The sequence below is a fragment of the Typopeltis vanoorti genome, chromosome 21 (assembly GCF_054136105.1).
Source record: "Typopeltis vanoorti isolate ZY-2024b chromosome 21, IOZ_Tvanoo_1.0, whole genome shotgun sequence".
Classification (NCBI taxonomy): domain Eukaryota; kingdom Metazoa; phylum Arthropoda; class Arachnida; order Uropygi; family Thelyphonidae; genus Typopeltis; species Typopeltis vanoorti.
The window spans coordinates 42,867,867-42,890,964 of NC_143569.1; the positions used below are offsets into that span (position 1 = coordinate 42,867,867).

Below are 23,098 nucleotides of genomic sequence, written 5' to 3' on the forward strand. Positions count from 1 at the left end.
TGAATATAAGTTAGCCGCTTTCATATAAAAGTAGCAGATTTTTTACACTAACAGAATCTACCGACAGACAGCAGTGATTAGTGTGAGAATAAATTCGATAAAGTATATAGAGAGCAATGGAGCGATAATATAAAAAATTCGCTCTTGGAGGAAGAAAGTAAGAAGGCTTGAATAAGAATAAACTTCTTACTCAATAATGTAAGAGGTAAAAAAAGTCAGCTTGCTTGGAAGTTATCCTACAATGATACTGAATTAAATTATTAATAATATTATAAAGCAAAAGTACAATACAAAATGGTTAAAATAAGGGGTGCTAAGTACAGAAATGCAGACGAGTCTACAGCCATGTCATGATTTCAGATGCTGGAGCAAAATCTGTGGTTTATCCAGTCTTAAAAAAATAAATCTTGACGATTCTCACTCATTTCAAGAAATTATTACGCAAGTTTTGTCAAATAACTATTTATAAAGATTTCAAAGAACTGTTCAACAGCTATAGCAACATTAAGACTCTAAGTTGGTCAAGTACAGTATTAACAAATAGAAGTATTGATAAATAATCAGAAGTATGGTTTACCTTGGTTATGATTCCAAACTCTTCCCTTGTCACTTTACCGTCATTGAAACCAGCAAAGACAGCAGCGACTTTCTGCAAGTGATTCTCAATTTCAGCAGCAGTCTGAGGTCGACCGAGAGGAAAGTAAAACCGTGGAATATGTACAGTACGGTTTGCAGCACATTTTGGCGGCCTGCGCAGTGAGCTTGAGCGAGGGTGTGGTTCGATGTTCTCTTTATCTTTCTGAGCATGTAGGGACTGTAAAGAAAAAAAAGAAATTCTGTTAGCAATTCAACTAACCTAGAGATCTGACCATGTATGCGCTAGCTCTTGAAATTTATATAGCACAGGACGAGAAGCTGCATGGCCAAATGTGCCCAAAAACTTCTCGGCTTAAACTATAATGATTAACAGTAAGACTTAACATAACATTCATAGATGACGTGATTAGTGCGTTGAAGGAAAAGAGAGGCAACACCACAGAAAAGCATCGATGAATCTGAGAATACATATGCATATTGGCACAAGTGACATTTGTGGCTATAATGGGTGCAGCGTTATAGCCACATACAGTATATTTAGTGGTCTAAACCTCTTCACGAAAATTGGACCGCTACCAGTGGGGTTCGTGGCTTGAAATTGTGGGGGTGCTGCAACTTTCGAAATATACATACACACTCTAAGTACAGTGTATACCTGTTTGGATAAAATATCAAAATTACGGTAAAATTAAAAAAAATTAAAACATGAAAAAACATTGTTTATTATCTATAAAATTATACAGTTTGGTCAAAATTACTTAATAATAAAATATATTCTTCTTGTTTTGTTTCATGAAAAAATATTGTTTATTATCGATAAAATTATATAGTTTAGTATAATTCAAAATTACTTAAAAATAAAATCCATTATCATAATCCCAATAATGTTCTAAAATAAAAACTATAACATATATATGTCTTTAATTGTAATGTCCAAATATATAAAGAGACGGAGTAAACACGCTAAGCACTACGAACACTCTACTACTGGCGCAAACTGCATATAAACAACAGTGGAACTGCGCGACGGACAGTGCCGCATTACGCTAATAGCTCACATCTCACTACGACGTGTATATGATTGCGCGCGTAGCAAATACTAGCATTATGACAATGTGGTAAACACAGTGCTGCTAGCGTCCTTCGCCCTCCTAAGTGCTACAAGATGGATTTTTATTATTTTTTATACAAAATAAGAGAATTGTATGGATTGTTGATGATAAAAATTAAATATTACAAGCAAATATAAATAAATTAATAAATATATTTATATATCGAGAAAAATTGGGGGTGCTGCAGTTCCGCAGTGCCTATGCACGAGCCGCCCCTGACCACTACCACAGAAAACTAATGACAGTTTTCTGCGGTGCATCATTGCATTAGATGAGACATGGGCTGAATCCTGTGAACAGGACCTACAACATCAAAGCAAAGAGGGGCACCTTTACTAATTCTGGCGATTAAAAAAACAAAACAAAACAGTGAAGATGATGCACTGCCATGACATTAGTGTCACATCTCATTTCTGTGTGTGTGTGTGTGTGTGTGTGTGTGTGTGTGTGTGTGTGTGTGTGTGTGTGTGTGTGTGTGTGTGTGTGTGTGTGTGTGTGTGTGTGCGTGCGTGCGCGCGCGCACCGAATTATGGCACCATCCCGTGTCGTTTTATTTTCCTATTGAAGCAGTGAATAATAATCAGTTCCACTTCCATTTTTACAAGCCAATCTTTACCGACGCAGCAAGATTTTTTCTCAAAACAGGTAAAACATTCAAAGAGCATGGGCATTTAACAGACACAATACTTTGGTTTCGTAGCCTTAATTGTCATAATTACAATCAACCATTATACCCACCGCTATAATCATTGCTGACACTAGACTACCTGTTCTTAATATTTTATCAGTATTCATTACCATTTTTTTTTCCTGTTTCGCTATCTGTGCAACTGAACAGATAACATCTGCAACCAACTGATTACAGATTCGAATCCCATTGGCACCGGATGTTTATGATATATGACATTTTATTGCCTGGTGTAATCTCACAGCTAGCTTACTGACCTGAAGTAACTATATTTCTTCTCTAGGAGAGAATTCTCAAATATCTTGACCTAAGCCTAGATTAGGTCTAAGCCTAGACCTAAACCATGGTGCTAAATTTCTGTAGGCGCCATGAACACACGAAAGCTACCAAGCTTTCCTGTGCCAGAATAACTCATAATGAAGCAATACAACGTCTAGAATCTATAAGTCGTATCACCAGTATAGGAACTTCAGAGTAATTTTTGACACTACATGGAACTTGAACTATACTTATATGTATAATTTTATTATATAGTTACTAGGGTGATCATTCTTTCCTTGGATCCGTTTATGATTGAGATCATAAACGGATCCAATATGTAACTAATGTCACTGAACATTGAATACCGTGAAAGTGAAACGTTGCTACATTGTCAGAAATGGTGCCTTTTTTTTTAGTATTTTCATCAAATATCAATTTTGATTATTCCAAGTATGTAAATGATTTACGTTTGCAGCGACTATACAGCTCGTAAACACTGTTTTTAAATCAAATCGCATTACAGTATATGTACGAGTAAGTGAAGATAAGGTAATTCCTTTCAATATTACCTGCCTAGCGGTGATCACTCCACTACAAAAATATGATATATATATATATAATGCGGTCAATATATAATAAGGGCATAAATAATACATGTTACTGAATATTGTCTGCTGGCTAGGTTGATCGAGAAGTCAACGCCTGCGTTCACGAACAAGCACACGCCCTGGTTTCGAATTTCTCTATGGCGTGGTATTTCTGAAAGTCATTAAGCGGTGAACGATTTTCTTTGTCTTCTATAACACAAATCATTGTTTTAGGCAAAATAGGTGATTTAAAATAACTGTAAATTCTGAATACGAAAATAACATCCGCACTGTTCTATTATCCACAGTTTCATTAGGAAAACGTCTTTTGTTCAGTGAAGTCGTTGAGTTATATTGAGTCAGTTCAAAGGTGACAATCCCTCCAGAGAATGTAGGATTACATCATCACATCATAAGTACGTTTACCGTGTGTGTGTGTGTGTGTGTGTGTGTGTTATACTTGTGATTGTATACAATACGCAGCTCGAGGAAAAAACCGTTCACTCTCTGTCAGGAAAACCAAGAAATTCATATTTATATGTGCTTGCCAATAAGGTCATCTGTGGTGCACAGATCATGTCTTACTTGTCAAGTAAATGGATGTCGAAGGAAAAAAAAAAAAAAAAAAAACTTGCAGTCTAAGGAGTATATTGCTCAGTTAATGCTGTCCTGAAAACCATTAACTCAATCTGTAGACAGTTATGGAGACATGCAATATGAAACAAGAGAAACATTAGTCATCGAAATCGCAGATATTTGGAACAATGGCAATTCTATTTCTTCTGCATTAGACCAGATAGAAAACAGTCGCAAAATTACGTCTCGCTTGTAATTAAAAGCTAACATTTATCTTATTTTATGCTTCTGCAGAGATGTCCCTCAGGATAGACATACAACGGTACTCCATTTTTAAGAAGAGCAGGAAGTTCAAAGCTGAACCCTTAAAATTCGTGCTATCCTTCCCTTCTCAATTTTTACTTCGAATCGAGCTGGGACGCTTAATTACATCTGCGCTCTAGCAATTTTATATTCCAATAAATATCTGTGTAACACAAGGATTGAATTATAAATAAAGTGACTGATCACCCGATGACCATAAGGATGCGTGACTGTTTTGCAGTACGGAGTAACTACGACACTGAGAAATCCATACAATGTGAGAGAAGCAAGAACTTAGATGATTCCAACAAAATCTGAAAAGGCCCATTGAAATCTTGCTATGGTAGGTTCAAATCGTAGTTATGCCAATGAATAAGTCTGATTAAAAAGATCATTCCTGTTCATTCAAATGTTTATATGGTATATGAGGTCTAATGATATTATTTTACAATGAAAATCTATTGGATTCGACTTAATTTCATTCAGGATTTAATGAAGCATTAAAGATAAACAAATGCCACATAATGTCATTTTGTAATATTCGTTTTTTTTTTTTTAAATAACATTTTAAACATATGAATCTTATGCATTCTAAATTACATTTGTCGATACTTCAGTAATTTAGATGTGTAAAAAACGTCTTCCTATTTATTAAAAACACCCTCCCAATAAAAACTCTTAGTGAATACAAACGAACTAGAAGTGTTTGATAAAGAGCAAAGTTGTGACTTGAGTGAATTCGAACGGAGAGTGAAGACAAGGAAGATGGCTATTTGGAATTTCGGAAGAGCCAACTACTAGTCGAGCATATATATTTGTTAATTGCGTTTGTCTGTTTTACGGGACGAGAAAACCCAAGTTTCTGGGAAGCTTGCATTTGAAAAACGCTTGCAGAGATTCTTTGCATCCTAGATGGAAATCGAATCCAGATTTTTCCAACTAAAGAGCATTGTCCATACTGAATAAGCTCGTAAACTCAGGCTGGCCGGAAAGAGTATATTGGAAACTTGGTAAAATGCCCGAGTGCAACAGTAAAATGAGGAGGAGCACTATCCACTCGGACTGCGTGGTATAACGGAAAGCTCAAGGAAATGTATCTGAACGCATCGTGTTATATCCTGTTCGGAATACTGTCCCGAACGGATATAACAAAATAACTATCGAGGGCTCCATGCCCGTTCAACAAAAACAAGTAACGATGGCTAATGTAGACGAAATAATATCCGTACTTGATGCTGAGGAAATAAAAAAAAAAAATCGTATAGCGTAATGGTATTAGTGAGCCTCCGTAGCTCAGTCGGTATAGACGAAGCCCTTTGGTCGGAAAGACCTGGGTTCGGTTCCCGTCAGTGACATGAGGAACCTTCATCGGTCTCATACGAAGATAGGGTTTTTCTTTTCACCCGGAAACTCGGGTTTTTCGTCCCCCCAGAACAGGCAAAACCGGCCCCGTGAACACACACGGCTACAGTCATAAATACTTATGGCAAGGAAGGCAACGGGAAACCACCTTGTGTCATATCTCCCTAGTAATTAGCAGCAACCCTCTCAAAGAGGATTAGGGATAGTATTAAAATTACTTCCAAGCCCCCATGGAGTCCAAAGACACATCGCGAGAGGTCGAATACTCACAAACCACGATAACTATCATACCGTGCTTTGAACACATTCAATGTTGGAGCACTCGCCACCCGTTCCGATAATGCATTCCACTAGTTCACAGCACGCCAAGCAAAAAACCTCATTTTCGCCTCTTTCCTCACGATTCTTGTACAGCCTTCAGGAATGACCTTTAGTCATCCATTATCCTATGCAATAATTCCTCTGTATCTATTTGATAGGCTCCTCTCACTAGCTTATACAGTAGGTCTCAATCATATCACACTTCTCCAACTCCTATCTGCCAAGCTCTAAAGACTACATTCCTCCAATCTATCTTCATATAGTATTCAATATTCCAGAGTCCTAAGAATAATAAAACAGTTCGCTTCTGTTATTTCATGCTACGGAGGGACAGTAGTATATCGACAACAACATCTCATGATGGTCTGGGGAAGTTTTTTCCTAACATTCTTCTTCAAGACAAAGGAGGAATTATAGAGTCTATTTGAACAGAGAAATTATAGGAACATTTTTATTAACCTCTAAGCATCCTACAGGATAGCACAAGTCACCGTCATGTGCCACATAGTTACCTGAAAATGAATGCAACTTTAATGGCCTGTTTTCCTCGGTCACTAGATCTCAATCCTACTAAGCGTATTCAAGATTTGATGAAACGAAATATTCTTAACAGAATCTCACCGCCGACAATTACCGCAAGAATCATATTCACCTGAGAAAGGACAACTGTGGTGTGTCCTGTACACCCGGTGCCTCGGTATATCGAGGATATTTTGGAGTCGAACATACAACATGATAAGTTAGCCACCAGGTGGCCAGTCTGTTTTATTTCATGTCTTCTCACCCTACAAAATATTTGAAAAATCAATAATATATTGGTGCTAAAGTGAGCAAACAGGAAAAGCGTCTACCTCCTCCGTTTATTTATTTATTTGTAACAACTCTAATAAACTTCAAAGACTTGAAATAGTTTATAAACCCAGTCATACTAGAATTGCACCCACGCCGTAGTGCAGGTTTCATATACTGCTCAAAGTTGCGCTTCTCTTTACTATTTACCGGCGTACAAGTCGACCTGGAGTATAAGTCGATATTGGAATTTTTTGAGTTTATTTGAATTTTTATAGTATACTCGTCGTATAAGTCGACTCGAAAAATTTCTTTAAAAATAAAAATTATGACAGTTTTCAAGTAAAATTTTTATACAGGCGTCAACCACTAGGATCATAACTGCCCTTTTAGTCCTTTCCATTCTTTGTTTTAGCAAAAGATATAAAATACCTAGTTGATAAAATAAATTTTATTTCGTATTGACCAGTTGACCAATAGTGAACTAAAGTGCAATAGCTCCTTTTAAAAGAATGAAATATGACGCGAGTTTTAAGTGCAAAGTGATTAAATTTGCAAAAGAAAATACTAACTGTGTTGCCGCACGTCAGCTCGGAGTAAACGAAAAACTAGTTCGTGATTGGAGAAAAAATGAACCTTTAATAATAAAAATGCCAAAAAATAAGTGCGCATTACGGAAAGGAATTTATAAGTGGCCTATTCTGGAAAATAATGTTGCGGATTGGGGTGAGAAAATCGCCAAAATGGACTCATTATAACGAGAAATAATATTCGTTTATTTGCTTTGAAGTGGGGCAAAGCAAATTTAAAGGACAGCGAAAACTTCAAAGCTACAGAGTGTTGGTGCAGCCGGTTTATGGAAAGGAAAAATTTAATGCTTCGACTAAAAACGAAAATCGCACAGAGATTTATAATTGCTAAAAAGAAAGCAAAAAAATTACGTATTGTCTCAAATCGGAAATATGGATGAAACTCCAGTTATGTTTGACACGATCGGGAATAGAACAGTAGAATTGAAAAGAAGTAAAACTATTTCTTTAAAAACAACTGGACATGAAAAAAGCCGTTTCACAGTTGTACTTGCTTGTATGGCTGATGGTACTAAATTAAAACCTATGATAATTTTTAAAAGAAAAACAATGCCAAAGATCAAAATTCCAAGAAACATTTTTGTTCATGTTGATGAGAATGGTTGGATGGACGAAGCAGGAGTTAAGCTATGGATAAAAATATTTCGAATACACGACAAGGTGCATTAAAAAATCCAAACAGTCTTTTAGTGTGGGACATGTTCAAATCCCATTTAACGGAGAGCACAAAATCTTTATTAAGAGAGAATAATACCAATATGGCAATGATTCCAAGTGGGTTAACTTCACTAGTGCAACCGTTGGATGTTCGTATAAACAAGCCATTTAAAGACAGTTTACGAAAACAGTGGAATGCGTGGATGCAAGAAGGAGAGAAAAGTTACACAATAGGAGGACAAATGCGACATGCGTCTTTGGTAACTATGTGTGAATGGGTAGCGAAAGCATGGAATGAAATAAAACCAGATACAGTAATAAAATCTTTTAAAAAATGTGCTATATCTAACAAATTAGATGGCTCGGAAGATGATTTTGTTTACAATGATGACGAAATTGATGCTAAATCTGATGGAGAAAACAAATACAATTTATATGAAGATATACCGGAAGAAATTACAGAACCAGAGTACAATGAACTTTTCATACATTCAGACAGTGAAAATTAAATTTTAATTACGGTGTGTAATTACCTACCTATTTTCTTTTGTAAATAAATAATTATATAACATGTAAATAATTTTTTCTGCTATAAGTTGAAATATTTTTACTTAGTTACTTTTTTTTGTATATAGCTAATAAATTTAACAGAGAATGATACGTACTAGTTTTTTCTTGGAAAGCAATCAATTTTTGACCCAGCGTATAAGTCGACCTAAAAAATTTAGTACTTAACTATAACACTTTTTTTGAATGTTAGTCAAGTGAGTTTTAATTTATCGTCCTACATGTTTCGCCGATTTTTGCTATCGGCATCTTCAGGGAATACAATTGGTAAGTTATATGAAGGTAACAGACTAGGTTTTAACTGACAGTTCTAATTCATACAAAATTAGTATTGTGCGAGACAATGCACGTGTCTCTAAAAAGTACTAAATATAGTACTTTTTTTTTTCAATGCTGAAAAGTCGACTTATACGCCGGAATATACGGTATTTATAACTTTTTTTTTTTTTTTCAACAAATGTAGTTTGACAAACTGAACAGACGTATTTCGATGTTAGTTTACGGAACTCATAATTTTAAAAAGCTTGCGATTTGTTGAAATTCATAATGAACCTGGGGATTGTTGTGTCCGTTTTGATTATTAGTTTTCAATTAAAGGCTGAAATTACTGAGTACAATTTTCTGTAGTCATCTGTCTCTTTTATAGATGTAGTTATAATATGATTAATTAGAATGTCTTTTGTTAAAAAATATTTTCAGTGAAGAAAGCAATCTTATTAGATCATCCATGTTGTCTGTATCCTGTCTCCTCCCTCCAAATAAGTTTTGAATGCGTGAAAAACCGACATTAAATTTTATAATGAATATTAACAGCTAATATTCGTTACAGTGGCACACCCAGGGGGGGGAAAGCGGGCCTTCCCCCCAAAGAAAAAGGAAAAAACACTAGAAAATTTTTCACAAATCTTTTCCTAATTAATAAAATTCATTTTTTTAAAAATTTATTTATCTTGTGTCGTGTCTTCTATTTCTATACTACTTATGAATTAGCGATCATTGCAGATGCTCAGTTATTGGTCGTATGCGATGCGTAGTGTGTATTCTCAAATCGTCTACTCAACCCCCCCCCCCTCCCAAGAGTAAATCCTGAGTGCGCAACTGATTCGTTACTATTCACTGCATGCTAATATTACATTATGGAAAAACACTGTCTTTCATAAATCGCAAAACGTGACATAGGATGTCACGTCTTGCATAGGATATCCACGTTCGTTCGTTTTAGGCATTTGATAGTGAGATCTGAATATTTTTAAGCTATATTTTCATTAATTTATCTAGAAGAATAAAGCCAGAAAAAAGATTATAAGAAAGCCGGACGTATGTATTAGAATTATACCGAGCTATTTTCGTACTCAGATTGAAAATCAAACGTTTCCACATATCTATTAATCATATGTTGTTCAGTGATCCAGAACATACCACAACATTTGAATCACCCAGGAAATGGTACAGTAAGCTCGAGCCCAAAGTCATATTTTTTATGTGCTTCTTATCTGAGATGTTTATTTATTGTATTTTAGTAAGATCAATGAATCTCGCCTAGCATTTCAGAATAAAAAGAGCAGATTTTTTTAAGTACGTTCGGTGATTTTAAACGAAACATTAATGTTTCGTTTAAATTTTAGATATTAATGTTTAAACGAAACATTAATATCAAAACTAGATTATGGTCTTTAATATAATGGTTTTAATAAAACAGGATAATAATAACTGTTTTATTAAAAATCATCATGTTCACAATATTTACACAATGACAAGTTTTGTGGCAATTTTTGAACTCCATAATCATCCTAAAAATTCTCTTATTATTATTATTATCATTATTATTTTAATTCTGGACGTATTAAATAATGTTAGCAGAGTTATAAACTGAGAAAAGCATTGTTGATTTTATCAGTCACCTTTGACAAATTATTTCCTCGTCGGCTATCGTACTGTTACATCAATAAGAACTAATCTTAATACACTAGGAAACAAACAGCAACAAGGAATGGTAGCGTTCGGTTTAAGCCAAGCACTTGTTGTTGGGTGAATATCCTAACAGTGACAGTGCCAACAGTCAGCAGAGTGTGACTAGGCCAAAGTTATAAATAGACCGACAAAATGGAACTGTGAATCATTTCAAATATGTCCAACAGCAAACACGACGCAAGGCAGGGGCAAGTGCGCACTATAGAAAGCGAATGTGAAGGGCTATTCTTCACCCATATTTGCTGAGTTGGTTTGCCAAATTTTGAACCGACATGTCGACGTGGTATAAAAGATACACATTGGTCCGCAGTATGTATGTATGTATGCTATTTAAACATTTGGGCTACCGCGTTAGTTCAATTTGCGTCGTAGACAAAGAAGAACGAGTAGTATTACGCTGCGTTTTACTGTAGTGAAGATGTTGGTGTGTTGTATTGTACTGATATTTACATGTTCTGTATTTTTCTGTTTACCTCAATATGTTTACAACTATATTAAGGTGAAAGACCGAAGAGTAAACATTTGTGAATCATTTCAAAGTATTCTACTACTAATAATTTCTAAATTATTCTACAGACCTTTTATTCTCTTAATTTGGCGTCCAGAACAAATACTCACTGGTTGATAGCCATCACTAGTGCCGGCCTGTGCATGTTAGCACACAAAGGAGGTTCTGTGTATTTGGCCCTCATTCTTTAAGAAGGATGCATATGTCTCTGCAAAGGGCTCATTAAGCCCAATGGTGATTTATAACTATCATTTTGGTGATTCTCGTATTATTGATTTTTATTTTATTATTATTATTATTATTATTTTTTTTTTACTGGTTGACAGCACTGCCATAAGCTGATCAGGCGCAATATACTACTGCCTACCCACAATGTAAACCTGTTCCATCAATGCCTGAAGTTCACACATTGATGCTTGGCTCGTCAGGTTTAATTGGTATTCTTATTAAACTGAACTGTATGCTTATCTGCAGTTTATGCATTAACCGCCATATTTTGGCAATGACATTCATTTCCTCTGCCACTTTTTAGGTTAAATGAACTTTGCATTTTATTATTATTATTATTATTATTATTATTATTATTATTATGTGACACCTCCAGAGAGTCCAAAGACTCATCGAGGGAAAGTGTGCCAACAGCATCGGATGATTGGGCCCCTTCCAACTACTAACCGCGCTCAAACTTGCTTAGCTTTTTGCGTGAGCCATTAGTAGCAGAGGCCTTACCAATCGACCAACCTTTCTGCTATAACTGTAACTTTATAATAACTTTTCTATAACTGTAAAGAACTTTGTTCTTTACAGTTATAGAACAGTCAGAAAGAACGATAATTGCCTTACATTTGAAAAGGCCTAGGCATATGTAAATGAGGCAGAGTTAGATTAATTCAAAAGGCAGAGAATTTTTATTTTTTATTCATGTATTTTTCAAGTAGATTATTTTTTCCCTCAAGAGACCTTTGTGTGAGATGAATCACATCTTGGAGATGTAAAAAAAAAAAAAAAAAAGCCACAATCTAGATTCTTCAAATCTCTCCACAGCAATCCACAAATACGATAATGATTGATGATAAGTAAGATGAGCGAAATTCATTTGTCTTGAACACATTTATTATAATACAATAAATTATCTAGAAAAACTCATTAACGTAATGGTAAAATATAGCGTAAGAAATTGTGCATCGAGTGATCTCTTCCAGAATGGAATGAGGCAATTTCGTTAGACAAATTGCTGTATAGAATATTATCAAGGATGTTAAAAATCTCAGTTCTAAAACCATGACATAACACATATATCATAAGAGCGTATAAATATTAATAATCAAAATTATGTAGCTGATTATTCACCGATGACAAAAACAATCAGTATATCCTCATGAATCTTTCGCTCCTTATACTGGTTACTATTCACTTCATAACACTGTGAGCATATCTTCCTTTAACACTGTAACAAGCATCTACTCTGTGTGGGCGTGAGAACGCACATACATTTCTGAAGGTCACGAGGTCATCAGATAAAACAGTAACCGTCTTAATTCACGAGTTCATTAACCACCCGAACAGCTTCTACTAAGGCAGTGTTCCGAAGCACTGCTCAAACAGGGAGTACTAAGGGAGGTTTCAACTTGCAAACTGGTTGACAAAAAGCTATTCGAAACTCATTATTTACATTTCAGTTGTATTCATTTTTTATGACCTCACCTATAATTGTTTTACGCAAAACAATTCTATTGACTTGTTTTGACTATTTTATTGACTTGTGAAATAAAACTATTCGCTGTAAAGCCGATGGTAATCGTTTTAGATCTTTTTAGGAGTGAAATAAAAAGTTTTTTAACACAATCCTTGATAAATCTCAAATTAGCTTTACTCAAGACAGAAAGAGATAGAGACAGAGCCTGTTGTCTCTCTCTAAACTCTTTTTTTTTTCTTCTTTTTTTTTTCTCACCCTCTCTTGCTCGTCGCTAGGGAAAAAAAAAATAGAAAACTGCAAAAAAAAAAAAAAAAAGTTAGAACGAGAAGTAAATAAGCGTAGTAAAGACAGAATTAGAAAAGAATAGGAAAGGAGAAAAGGGTTTGTATATGCTTGAAAATAAGAAAGGTAGTTTCCCGTATGATGGCTAAATTTTTAATCTAAAACACTTCTGTTTCTTCATTCATAATAGCAGCGAACGGAGAGTAGGGAAAAGTTTCAAGTGCTACGCTAGGCAATGATATTTTATGGTTATTTCCTATTTTTGCATACATCCAACAAAAGGTCAGGGACACAAATTTTGCCTTTGCCCCAAGTGCACCGTAAGTTTTAATATTTTTGAAAAATTTCACTATAATGATTTCATATATCCAGTTTTGAAAAAGTTATAATCATTTCTGTTAAAATATTCGTTCTGCGTGTTCTTTAAAACTACAGATTTCTGACGAAATTCTAGTAAAGAAAAAATATTTTCTATTCATGTTTCATATGTTCGAGAATTTAGTTATAATTAAAAAAAAAGAGCATTAATTGGCAAAAAAAAAAGGTAAACATGTTGGGCAGTCACACAGGCCTGCATGTCACGAGAACTGTTATAATTAATCCAGACAATTCTAATTGCGACGACAACTTCATCTTATATTATTAATTTTTAAAAAACAGCACACATTTATTTGAGCGGCTCTCTGTTTTATTTTATTTCTTTCTTTTCGAATACTACACAGTTATTATAATGAAGTTATCATACCAACTGTACAACACGGAAACTATGATGGAGACATTGAGGTTCATTAAAAAAATATTTGTTTTGCCGATTAATTTCTGATCAATGCTAGACGCTACTTTATTTTAAAGCATGCAGAAATCGTAAGAGTAAGAAGCACTTGTTATTTCCAAAGAAACGATCCAGTTAAAATAACATATTATTGAAATCACATTAACTAATATCTATATGATCAGTTACTGAAAGGATTCTTCAATCTTTCCGTACTCATTAAGATTCACCGGAAATTATTAAGATCCAAAGACAATTCTTATAATTATATGCTAAACACATCAAGAAAGATGAATGAAGATAATAAAAGAAATAAAGATGAAAGCAAGCAGGATAGAAGAGAATTAAGCAGTACTAACCGCACTGAGTCTTTCTTTGTCTATTTCACCGACCACTTCCCAAAACTATAAAAAAGCAAAAAAGGAGATGTGTGTTAATTGAAAGCACCCAAGTTGATTAAGAAAAAATGTTTATAATGTGGTTAATTAAATATTTAGTTGGTCAGAAAATCCATAGAATATGATTGTGATTATACTAGAAGCAATCAAAGAAAAAGAACTCATTAAAAATTCCACTGTATTCAAGGAGGCTGCATTTTCAACATGACAAAAAGTATAATATCCTGAATAAGAAGTATGAAGCGGGAAGAGAAGAGGCCTGTTACTTGCCATGCATATCCATTTACCTATAAGTATTTCTCAGAATACATGATATATATATATTTCTTGTAATAACATGCGCAACACTAGTAGTATGGGTTAGTCCCAGTTTCTTTCATATAAGATCACTTTTTATATATATAAAACTATGAAACATACATCTAATGCATCATTTTACTTTAACGGTTAACAGGATCGATATGGATGACATCATATTAAGACCGTGAATAATCGTTAAACTCGTATATCCCGCGAAATTCTGCGGCCAGGTAAGTAGCAATGCTGAGCTAATGCGATGGAAACTAATCGTAAGAGGCATTCTTATTCTGTCACTTTTTACATCATATCCTTACTTTCATATGAATTTTTTTCCTTTTCCCGCCGAGTTAACTCGATTTTTCTCTTTGTTCTTTAATTTATGGAAACCAGTGTATGTCATGTCACTAATAATTTCAACTTACATTAAACAAACAACTCTAAAAAGGAAAGAAAAATGGATTATATGCGGAAAAAGATGCGAGCCTTCTATACCACCTCGCAGAGATACCAACCTCTCAGTTAAAAGCCTCAGTGATGTCTATTTGTAGTTTGTGTCTGAAAATTATACCTACTTTCTTAATAGAAACTTAGCCGTCCGTTTTCTTTAACCACATTCAATTCACTTTTCCAATCACAACTTTAACTCTTTAATTTCTAAGGTGACATTTGTAAGGTACAAATGCTTACTGTGGCATCTAAGTCAGAGAGCCTAAAATCTTGTTTTTTGTTTCTTTTTCTATTCGTTTTTTAAAATTTCTCTGGTTAAAAAATCTCATTATCTCATTGCTTCGTTTTATCTAATTTTGCCATGCCGCTTTTCTGGTCCCATCTATTCTGAACTTTTTTTTTGGATTTTCTTTATTTAAATATTGATTTCTTTCTAGTTCAAATTTTAATGGCCGCAGCTTCAGCTGGCTCCTCTTTTCCGAAAGCAGATAGAGATGCCCAAACCACGTGGTATCACAAGCGCTTGGTAATAGCGCATGCATGGGCATCTTTATCAGATGCTCATCATGACGTGAAGCATTCTACGTATTATCATATAGTAGAGTGCTCTATCACACAAAATGTTCTCATACCTACAAGAATACTAGACAATCAGAACTATTCTCCAGTCACTCACGATCATTTCCTTACTAATAATCACTTCCTTTCAAGAATACTAATTAGGAAGTCATGACCAAACAACACCTACAGGTATATGGTTGATGCTGTTTGTCCTTGAGGCAATTCGGAGTACAACCGAATCTCAACCTACTGGTGATTTCTTTTTCAATGAAATAATGCATATTTACTCTCGAACTCGTGTTGTTCGGCATTTCTAGAATGTCAAGTGGGAAGATCTTCGAGATTTCAATTATTCATTTGTTTCATTGGATTATTGTTTCCAGTCTTCTGATTCTAACAGTTCTGATGAGAATGGAGCCATTTATTCCACTCCAAAATATTGTCGTCACTTATCTAAACCTCAATTCTCCAAGCATACACTGAGACTGTTCACAGAGAAGAATCAAGCACATTGTAATCGGCTTTCACCGATATCAAATGCCGACTGTGTAAGAATAAGGAAGAACAGTGGACCATGTGACTAGTTCTTGGAGCAAGACAGCTTGATTATACAGACTATAATCAACGGCATGATCGAATTACAAAAACCATACAATGGAATTTGTGTAGGAAAGATGGTTTCTCCTCTCAAAGATATTATGAGACTTTAAAATTCGGATAAACATCTGGAGCACAATATGCTGACAAACACTTATTTGAACAATGAGAGCGGTTTATTGATATTACGGTACTAGAAGACAGTATAGTAGAAGCAAAGTGCATAAATTGAAAATTCATTGAAAATTGAAAAAAGTGATTGAAAATTCATCAAATCTGATTTGGAACAAAAGACCAAACTCGTCTGCAACTGTCATAAGAACGCTAGGAGCAATACCAAGAGAATTTATGGAAGGTCTGGTAAAGCTGAGCCTTCCAGATATAAACCATCTTAATTTCAGAAAACGCAATTATAATTAGGACATCTCATATTTTACAGTGATATCTTGTCGATTCCTTGGCATTGGGATAAGGCTCAATTTGGAGGCAACACTTTTCACTTTGCAAATGGGTTGCCAGCTTCTCTCTCTAGCTGCATATTACGTTTATTGATGGTAGATTTATTATTATTATTATTATATGATTCCGGTACATTCATTCACTCGTGATCGACTTTATTTTATCTCAGTTTTTTTGAACTGACTTCGTGATTACATTTAAAACGCTAAATAGTTTATATATTTATTATTTTTTTAACCAGTTGAATTCACTGGCAAGATCTGAGTATTCTTGATCAGATTGATGATTATATAAGGGATGGAGGATTAGGCTCATTTTCAATTTCATTTTCATGCTTAAATATTATGATTTATATTAACAAGCATGCTGCTGAACAATTCATAAACTTTAATGAACTTGTTCATGCAACTTAAATATAGTTTACCCATCAAATAAAATCTCCTTTAATGCTAAACTATTTTCATTTGTTTTATTGCAGGCTGTAAAACAATTGATATTATTTTAATTCTTTTTTATGACATATAGAGAATAAATACATAAATAACAAATGACTGCACTACTAATTCAAATATTTGAATTAGTAGCGAATATTATCAGCGATGAGTATAAAATCCTTTGTGGGATGAATCTTGAACCGGGTTTTAAGATTGTTCTCTACTGCCAAGAAATTTTAATTTTGATTTCAATGATAAAGCATTTAAATAATGTTCTCACATATAGGTTTATAATTTTGTAATCACATTTTTAATTATTTTGATCTATCAAATTACAGGCCACTATGCGTTAATAATTAAAAATTATAATTTTATATAATGGGATATACTCCATGTGTTTTGTACGTTCGCCAACTACTGGCCTTTTGGCAGCGCTTGATCGTTGGTTGATTGACATCACGGTCGAATCAACGGAGGCTAGTGCATTATGGCTGTCGATTTGTGTGTTTTCTAGCCAGTTTTCTCTTTTTCGGAATGAAAAACCTGAGTTGAAGGGGGGGGGGAAGAAACATTGCCGACTTCGTGTGAGTCGGCCAACTCGGCTTCATTTGAAAAGTCCTTATAAAGGTTCCATACCTCTTAGACGGAAACCAGAGCAGACTGTTGACTGCGCTAAGGAGGCGTTCTGCGCGTGAGCAAACAAGATAAATAATGAAAATATACATTTAAAACTAAACAAAAGAAAACGAATGCGTAATACAGGAGTTTGAATCAGTTTAGTCAAGTTGCCTCCATATTGCACCACTCGGAAGTAATGCATACAAGAATAACTCGAGATGGCTGCGTTTGATGCGTTGGTTGATTGACATCACGGTCGAATCAGCTGAGGTAATGCATTATGGGTGTCAATTTGTGCGTTACGAACAAAAAGGTAGGTAAACTACAATATAATTGCTGTAACACCATCCTTATTAGAAACGTTGACAGAAATATTTATTTTCTTATCTATGCATTAAAATGATAAAATTATAAATGAAATCTTGTATCTCCTATGGGAAATGGCAGGATCTTTCACCCCAAACTAGCCATAAGTTAACTGTATGAAAGCACACTGGCCAGGCAATTAACTGAACAATTAATGGAGAAAAAAAAAAAGAAAAACAAAGGCATCTTTGTATGATATATAAATCACGCAATACGATTTGCAAATACATCTTTCATCAATTAATACAGCTGTTTTTGAAATAATTTACTCTGTTGACTGAAAATAAGAATATGAATTGAATATGATGAGAAAAAAAATTGATCTTCTGTTAGCAGAAGATCAATTTACAGCTGCAGATTTAAAATTAGAAACTTTTTTAACGTTTTTATTGTTTCTTTAGACGAGCGAAATGATTAATGCTAAACATGTTCCTACACAAAACATACGGCTATCGTGTAGCCGGCAGTGGGTGGATTGTTAGGCTACAACGTGGCCTGTTATGTTACGCTAAAATTACAAGATAACGAACGCAATGGAAAGCTGAGGAGTTAGAGACTTGTGACTTCATTACTAGACCACATGGCTTCATACCTAGATAATATTCCCTTTTGGTGCTCGTGTCAACGAACATTTTTTACGTCAGGTCTTGACGCCTCAACTCTAGTTGAAATATTGCAGTATATGCAATAAACCTTTTAATCAGAGAGTACATTGAAATAACTGTGTTTTTACTGTTTTAAATTAATAATTCGTAATCAATTAACACAAATCCTTTTAACCGAATATATTCAGGAATTGGAAAGCATATTTTTATCTCAGCTTTTCCATCAAGACGTATCATAACTTACGTCAGGCGATTTTCTGGATTTTAAGATTTCTCACTCCTTTCTTTGAAACTCACATCCACAAAAATTGACCAGAAAACAGGCAGATTGCTACTCGAAGCCACGAGTATCTCATGCAAAATTATGTGACTTTACTATATATATATATATATATATATATATATATATATATATATATACGGGAGGGCTCTGCTCCCCCTGGCGCCTACGGCGTCCAACCCCCCGAGTTCCGGGCTGGTAAGCCGGTTCTCCATTGTTTTGAAACGTCCAACAAATTGTTGTCTCATTAAGGCAAATACATTGTTGGACGCGAAACGTTTCAAATTTCGGCTTATTCAGCTTAATCGGCTTAACCCGGCTCAAAACAATGAAGAGACAAAAAACGTGACATAAAAACGTTTCCAATTTCGGCTTATCTTTTTTTATATATAGAGTGGATATAAGTGGATATATATAACAGTTTTGCGCGTGAAATACGAGGGTGGTCTGAAAAGTTCTCGGTCTCGACCATAGATGGCAATACTATGGGCAAGATTTTTTTTTCTAACTTGGTACATTTGTCATAAGCATCAATGTGAAATTGCAAGTCATTCTATCAAGTAGTTTGTTTTATACAGCTGTCTGACGCAAAAGTGTTGTCTGTATCCCTTGAAATGGATAAAATTGAGAATCGTAGGGTTATAAAATTCTTTGTAAAAGAAGGTTTAACGCCAAAAGAAATTCATTTGAAGTTGATAAACGTTTACGGGCACTCTTCTCCTTCGTTTTCGACAATTAAGAAATGGACTGCCGAGTTAAAACGTGGCCATACCAGTCTTGAAGATGATCCACGTGAAAGACGTCTAAAAAGTGTAACAACACCAGAAATCATTGATCAAGTAAACGATATGGTATTGGATGACCCGCGAGTCAAAGTGCGTGAAATTGCTGAGACTATAGGCATTTCAATACAACGTATAGGATATATTTTGCAAGAAGAATTGCAAATGAAAAAGCTTTGCGCAAGATGGATGCCGCGCTTGCTCACAGCAGATCAAAAACGCACTCGCATGAAAATCTCTGAACAGTGCTTGGAGCGTTTTAACAAGAATAAAACTGATTTTGCTCGTTGATTTATTACTATGGATGAGACTTGGATTCACCATTACACACACACACCAGAATTCAAACAGTAGTCAAAACAGTGAACAGAAGCCAGCTGTTCAGCGCCAAAGAAGGACAAGTAGGTTCCATCAGTGGTCATGGCATCGGTGTTTTGGAATGCTATAGACATTTTGTTTATTAATTATCTTGAAAAGGGTAAAACAATAACAGGGAATATTATTCTGATCTTTTAACAGACTAGACGAAAAAATTCGTGAGAAAAGACCCAGTTTGCAGAATCATAAAATCATCTTTCATCAGGACAATGCACCTACCCACAAAGGTGTTTTGGCAATGGAAAAATTCAGGGATCTGCACTATAAATTGTTGGAACATCCACCCTATTCCCCAGATTTGGCTCCCTCTGACTTCTATCTCTTCCCAAAACTAAAACTCTTCCTCGCTGGTCAGCGTTTTTCTTCGAATCAAGAGGTGATTGCAGCTGTAGAGGGGTATTTTGCAGATCTTACTGAGAACCACTACAGAGACAGGATAATGGCGCTGGAGCATCACTTGAATAAATATATTAGTCTTAAGGGAGTTATGTTGAAAAATAGAAATAATTTTGAAATTATAAATTCGTTTTTTTTCATTTTTAGGCCGAGAACTTTTCAGACCACCCTCGTATATATTCACATCTGAATATATATACCCAAGTCTGAGCTACTTGTATATACCCAAGGTAAAAAAACTTTCTACATCTTTCTCTCATACAGAGATTTTTATTAGTAAGGTCAAGCACCTTTTGTCTACTTGTGGGGACTAGGTTATGGCAAGAACAACTGTACGCAAATCGTGATAGCACCATATGGCAAGCCATTATTATGTGAAATAATGTAATCTCTACGGTTGATTTTTCTGAGCTGTAGGATTTAAAACCAGAGTTTCAAGATTACATGCTTTATTTGCTTCCATCAAAGCTACTATCTCAAGCCTGTAATTCTTCCTGCTTACTTCTTGCATTTTGAAAGTTATAATGAGGTTACTCATCCCCTTCTCCTCTCCCCCCCACACAGTTACTAACAAAATTATTAATAATTTTAATATTTTTTCTGTTTGATTTTAGGATTTTTAATTTCAATGCACTTGAGGTACAAGATGCAGAAATTTTGTATATTAAGTAATTATTGATTTATCGGCCTAGTCGGCCAACTGGTTGCTATAGCTCTCAAACCAACAGGCCTGCTGGTTTCTGCCGTAGGCACGGATGAATGTGATTGTCTTTAGGTGGGAGATGAATTTCATTGACCGATACAAAACTAGAGCCATGTTTACTGGATATGTCTGAAGTGGCTTGAAAAAGCTCCATTTCTGGTTTTCCGAACAGGGTTTCCGAACTATTTGAGTTTTAAGCAGTATAGGTGAAGCTAAATATGTTTCACATAGTTCCATGTTTACCGAATTTCAAAGTGCATTAACGATATACAACTATTTCTAGTTTAGTTTTTATTTGGTGTCTGAATATACTGTTTTTAATGCTATGAACATCATCTTGCTAATGTCGCATTTTTAAATGTTATCAGTTATATAAGGATATGAAAATTTTCTAAAAAACGATAATAATTAACAGTCATTCCATACCGTTATTGATCTGATATGCAGTCCAAGTGTTTATAGACTATATTTCAAAAACAAATTTGAGAAATGTATTTAGGATTTTTAACATATTTTTAACATTTTTACATATTAACGTATTTTAACATATTTTTATTCCCCATCATCCGGTTACATACTGTCACCAAACTACAAATCAACCCTCCCCATCAGAAGAACGTTACATTATCTATGAATACGCTCTAAAACATCATAAGAAAATTTATTTCTTATTGCCATAGCTAAAAACATCATCATTTTCTACTAGTCTAAAATCGTTTCTGTTTAAATAGTGTGGCACAATTATGAAACGCATTCTTGCAATTTCATTAAGTGATTAAAAAAAAAAAAAAAAGATTTGGTTTCGTTTATCAGACTAAACAAGTACGGTACTCTTCAAGGCAGAAGTAAGCCAAGTTTCTAAGTGTGTCATGATAATTAACAGATAATTTTATGTTAATAAGCAGCTTCCTCAGATAACAATGACGTAATTAAAAAAAAAGAGAAGAATAGCACATATTTTCTTATCTTGATCATAAGTAAACTATTAAGGGATCGTTAGCATGCCTCTCTCTCTCTCTCTCTCTCTCTCTCTCTCTCCTCCATCGTATCTTTGTATTTATTTTATATACTAACACTTTCATTTTTCTATTTTCATATTTTCTTATATAATTTTTTGTTAATTGCCTTCATTTCTTTTTATTTATTCACGTACACGCATACTCGATGTACAAGGCATAAAATTTATTTTTTATGTACTTGTTTTTTTTTTTTACATCTTAATTTTCTTTTCTTGCTATATTCCTATTATCACTATTCGAACACCGTTAAAATGGAACATCATGTTTTATTTCTGAGACTGCAGCCTCCTGGTACATCGAAATATCTGCCCGGTAAACCACCCTCTTATCATGTTTCATGATCGTAGACTTCCGTTCTGCAGTCTCGTAGTACATGTGGAAGATTTGACTCTAAGCTAAAGGTCACAAAAGTGTCTCCGATGTAGAAGTCATAGAAAGCGTAAGTCACCCAAACAAATAGCTTTATTCAAACAGCTAGAATTAGTTAGCTAATTGTAACAACTGAGGGTGCGGATAACAAACGGATACAGTATATGCTAATACGGCATTTATCGTAAGATATTTTAAACTCATGTACAGAAGACCAAATGATTACTTAACATTTCATAATTTCATAAAATAAGAAAATTAGATAGGTATTAAAGGGAAAAATCATAAGAGAAGCTATATTTATAATATAATGACGAATAATTGGATTGAATGACAATGATCGAGCACAGTTTATTTTTAATTCAGGTCCTGCTGCTTCTATAATTAAAATTTTTATTTGCCACGATCAGGACATCTAGGGTTTGGGTTTATCAACATTTTTTTTTTAGTTTCTTTAGACCCATATACACACGACTGGAAAGTTATTTTATTTTATTTTATTATGTTTTTTATTTATTTTTTAGTCGTCAAATACGAATGAAGATTATCTTGTCATGATGTCTGATGAAACGAATTCAGCTTTTGGAACACTTCCAACAAAGACTGAATTTCGACTAAAACCTTGAAACCGAAAACAGCCGTCTGAGAAGGCGAGTGAAAAAATCCGAAATTATTTATAGGCCTATTTCTGAACAAGGATAATGACTTGTACGGTAGTCAGTCCTTCGCATTCTAAAGATGCAACGG

The 23,098-nt window shown here is 34.5% G+C and overlaps 1 protein-coding gene across 2 annotated transcripts in view; it reads right to left on the bottom strand.

The window, feature by feature from the left end:
- Positions 1 to 23,098, bottom strand: part of LOC150094790 (uncharacterized) — a 275,693-nt gene that overhangs the window by 220,114 nt on the left and 32,481 nt on the right. The window contains exons 2-3 of one of the 2 annotated variants that reach the window (XM_090410852.1): positions 13,999 to 14,043; positions 578 to 814 (exon numbers count right to left, since the gene is read on the bottom strand). In XM_090410852.1, the coding sequence (XP_090266978.1) occupies positions 578 to 814; positions 13,999 to 14,043 (282 nt within the window). The remainder of the gene's footprint in view (positions 1 to 577; positions 815 to 13,998; positions 14,044 to 23,098) is intronic. The other variant, XM_090410853.1, reaches the window with a different exon arrangement.